This window comes from Galeopterus variegatus, unplaced genomic scaffold, assembly GCF_000696425.1.
Source record: "Galeopterus variegatus unplaced genomic scaffold, G_variegatus-3.0.2 Scaffold964, whole genome shotgun sequence".
In the NCBI taxonomy this organism is placed as follows: domain Eukaryota; kingdom Metazoa; phylum Chordata; class Mammalia; order Dermoptera; family Cynocephalidae; genus Galeopterus; species Galeopterus variegatus.
In genome coordinates, this window is record NW_007727075.1 from 443,164 (window position 1) to 444,698 (window position 1,535).

General features: G+C 55.6%; 1 protein-coding gene across 1 annotated transcript in view; it reads left to right on the forward strand.

Annotated features, from left to right (window-relative positions):
- Nucleotides 1-1,151, forward strand: part of LOC103591357 (lipid phosphate phosphatase-related protein type 2) — an 8,402-nt gene extending 7,251 nt beyond the window's left edge. The window contains exon 11 of the mRNA XM_008573797.1: nucleotides 1-1,151. Coding sequence (XP_008572019.1) covers nucleotides 1-145 — 145 coding nt within the window. The 3' untranslated portion in view covers nucleotides 146-1,151.
- Nucleotides 1,152-1,535: the final 384 nt, after the last annotated feature.

Consider the following 1,535-nt stretch of genomic DNA (forward strand, 5'->3'; position numbering starts at 1 on the left):
CGGGGGTGGTGGACGTGGCCGGAAGCTGCTACTGCCCACACCCCTGCTGCGGGACCTGTACACCCTCAGCGGACTCTATCCCTCCCCCTTTCACCGGGACAACTTCAGCCCTTACCTGTTTGCCAGCCGTGACCACCTGCTGTGAAGGCCCCACCATCCACCCAGTGTCTGCCCGGTCCCCACTTCCCTGCCACGCGTGTGTGTACGTGTGTCATGTGAGTGCCAAAGCCCCTTTCCCACACACCAGCCAGGCCCAGATACCAAAAGATGGCCGGAAGGACGTTTGGGGGTCTCCCTGCTTCTCTTGCTCTCTGGGACACCCCAGTGGGGCGGAACTGCAGGGTGGGCCCTTGCCCCTAGGATTGCCCTTTCAAGGGCCAAAGCCTGACTCCATTGTCCATTGCCCAGCCAATGAGAGCCCCCAGTTCTCAGAATTCTAATCAAAAGGAGTTTACTCCAGCCAATGGGAGCTTCCCTCTCATTTCTTAGAATCCTCAAGCAAGAGGGCATCTCCAGCCAGTGCTCAGTGTCTGAAGAGCCAATAGGAGTCCCTGGTTTTCAGAATTTCTAGAGTGGGTGGGTATGATTCCAGTCAATGGGGGACCGCCCGTGTCTAAGCATGTGCAAAAGAGAGGAGAGAAATGGGTCATCGTGGGTCATTCTTTGTCATCCGGTCCTCTCTTCTCAGAATCTGGGAATCTGGCTGGAGGGTGGGGGGAAGGCTCCCCCTTGGCAGGGTCCTTGGGACACCCCTTCCCCCTCCCAGGCCATCCCCAGATGTGACCTCTCACTCAGTCCCTCCTAATTCCCTTAAGCAGGGCTTGCCCCAGTTCAGAGGTTTTGGGGTTCAGGGTGCTGTGTCTCCCCATGACTGTGCCAAGGTCACCCCAAATCCTACTGTTATTTATTAGGGCTATGGGAAAGGACTTTTTTTTTCTTGGAACCCACCCCCTTTCTTCACATTGCCCCCCACGCCTCAGCCTCATGGAGATGTGCCCTCATGGGGGGGCATGAGTGGAGCAGAGGGGCTCCTTCATCCTGGGCAGCCAAAGGCAGTGGGCAGATGGCACACTGCCCCCTTTCCTGCCCCCTCCTCATCTTTAATAAAGACCTGGCTTCTCATCTTTAATAAAGACCCGTTTGTAACAGAAGTTTGGCCACCTGGTTCCTCCCCCGGGTGGTGGGATGCAGAGGACTTTAGTCGTGGGCCTGGATGTCTGTGAAGCTGGGTGTGGGTGTACTGTCGCAGTGTATTTGAGGGGGTTTGTGGAGAGCAGTGTGGATCTGCAGTGTGAGTGACTTAGGTTGAAATCCTGGCTCAGCCTTTCTTGGTTGTGTGGCATTGAGGAAAGTTAACGAACCTCTCTGTGCTCTTGTTTCTTCATCTGTCAAATGCACAGTCCCACAAGCCACTAAAGCACACAAACCCACAATGTGGGGCCTTGCATGTCCTGTTTCTGACCACAGCCAGGGCACAGAGGGCTAAGGAATAGGGTGAGGTGGCCCTGGTGTGCCTGAGAGTGAAGAATTCTGAA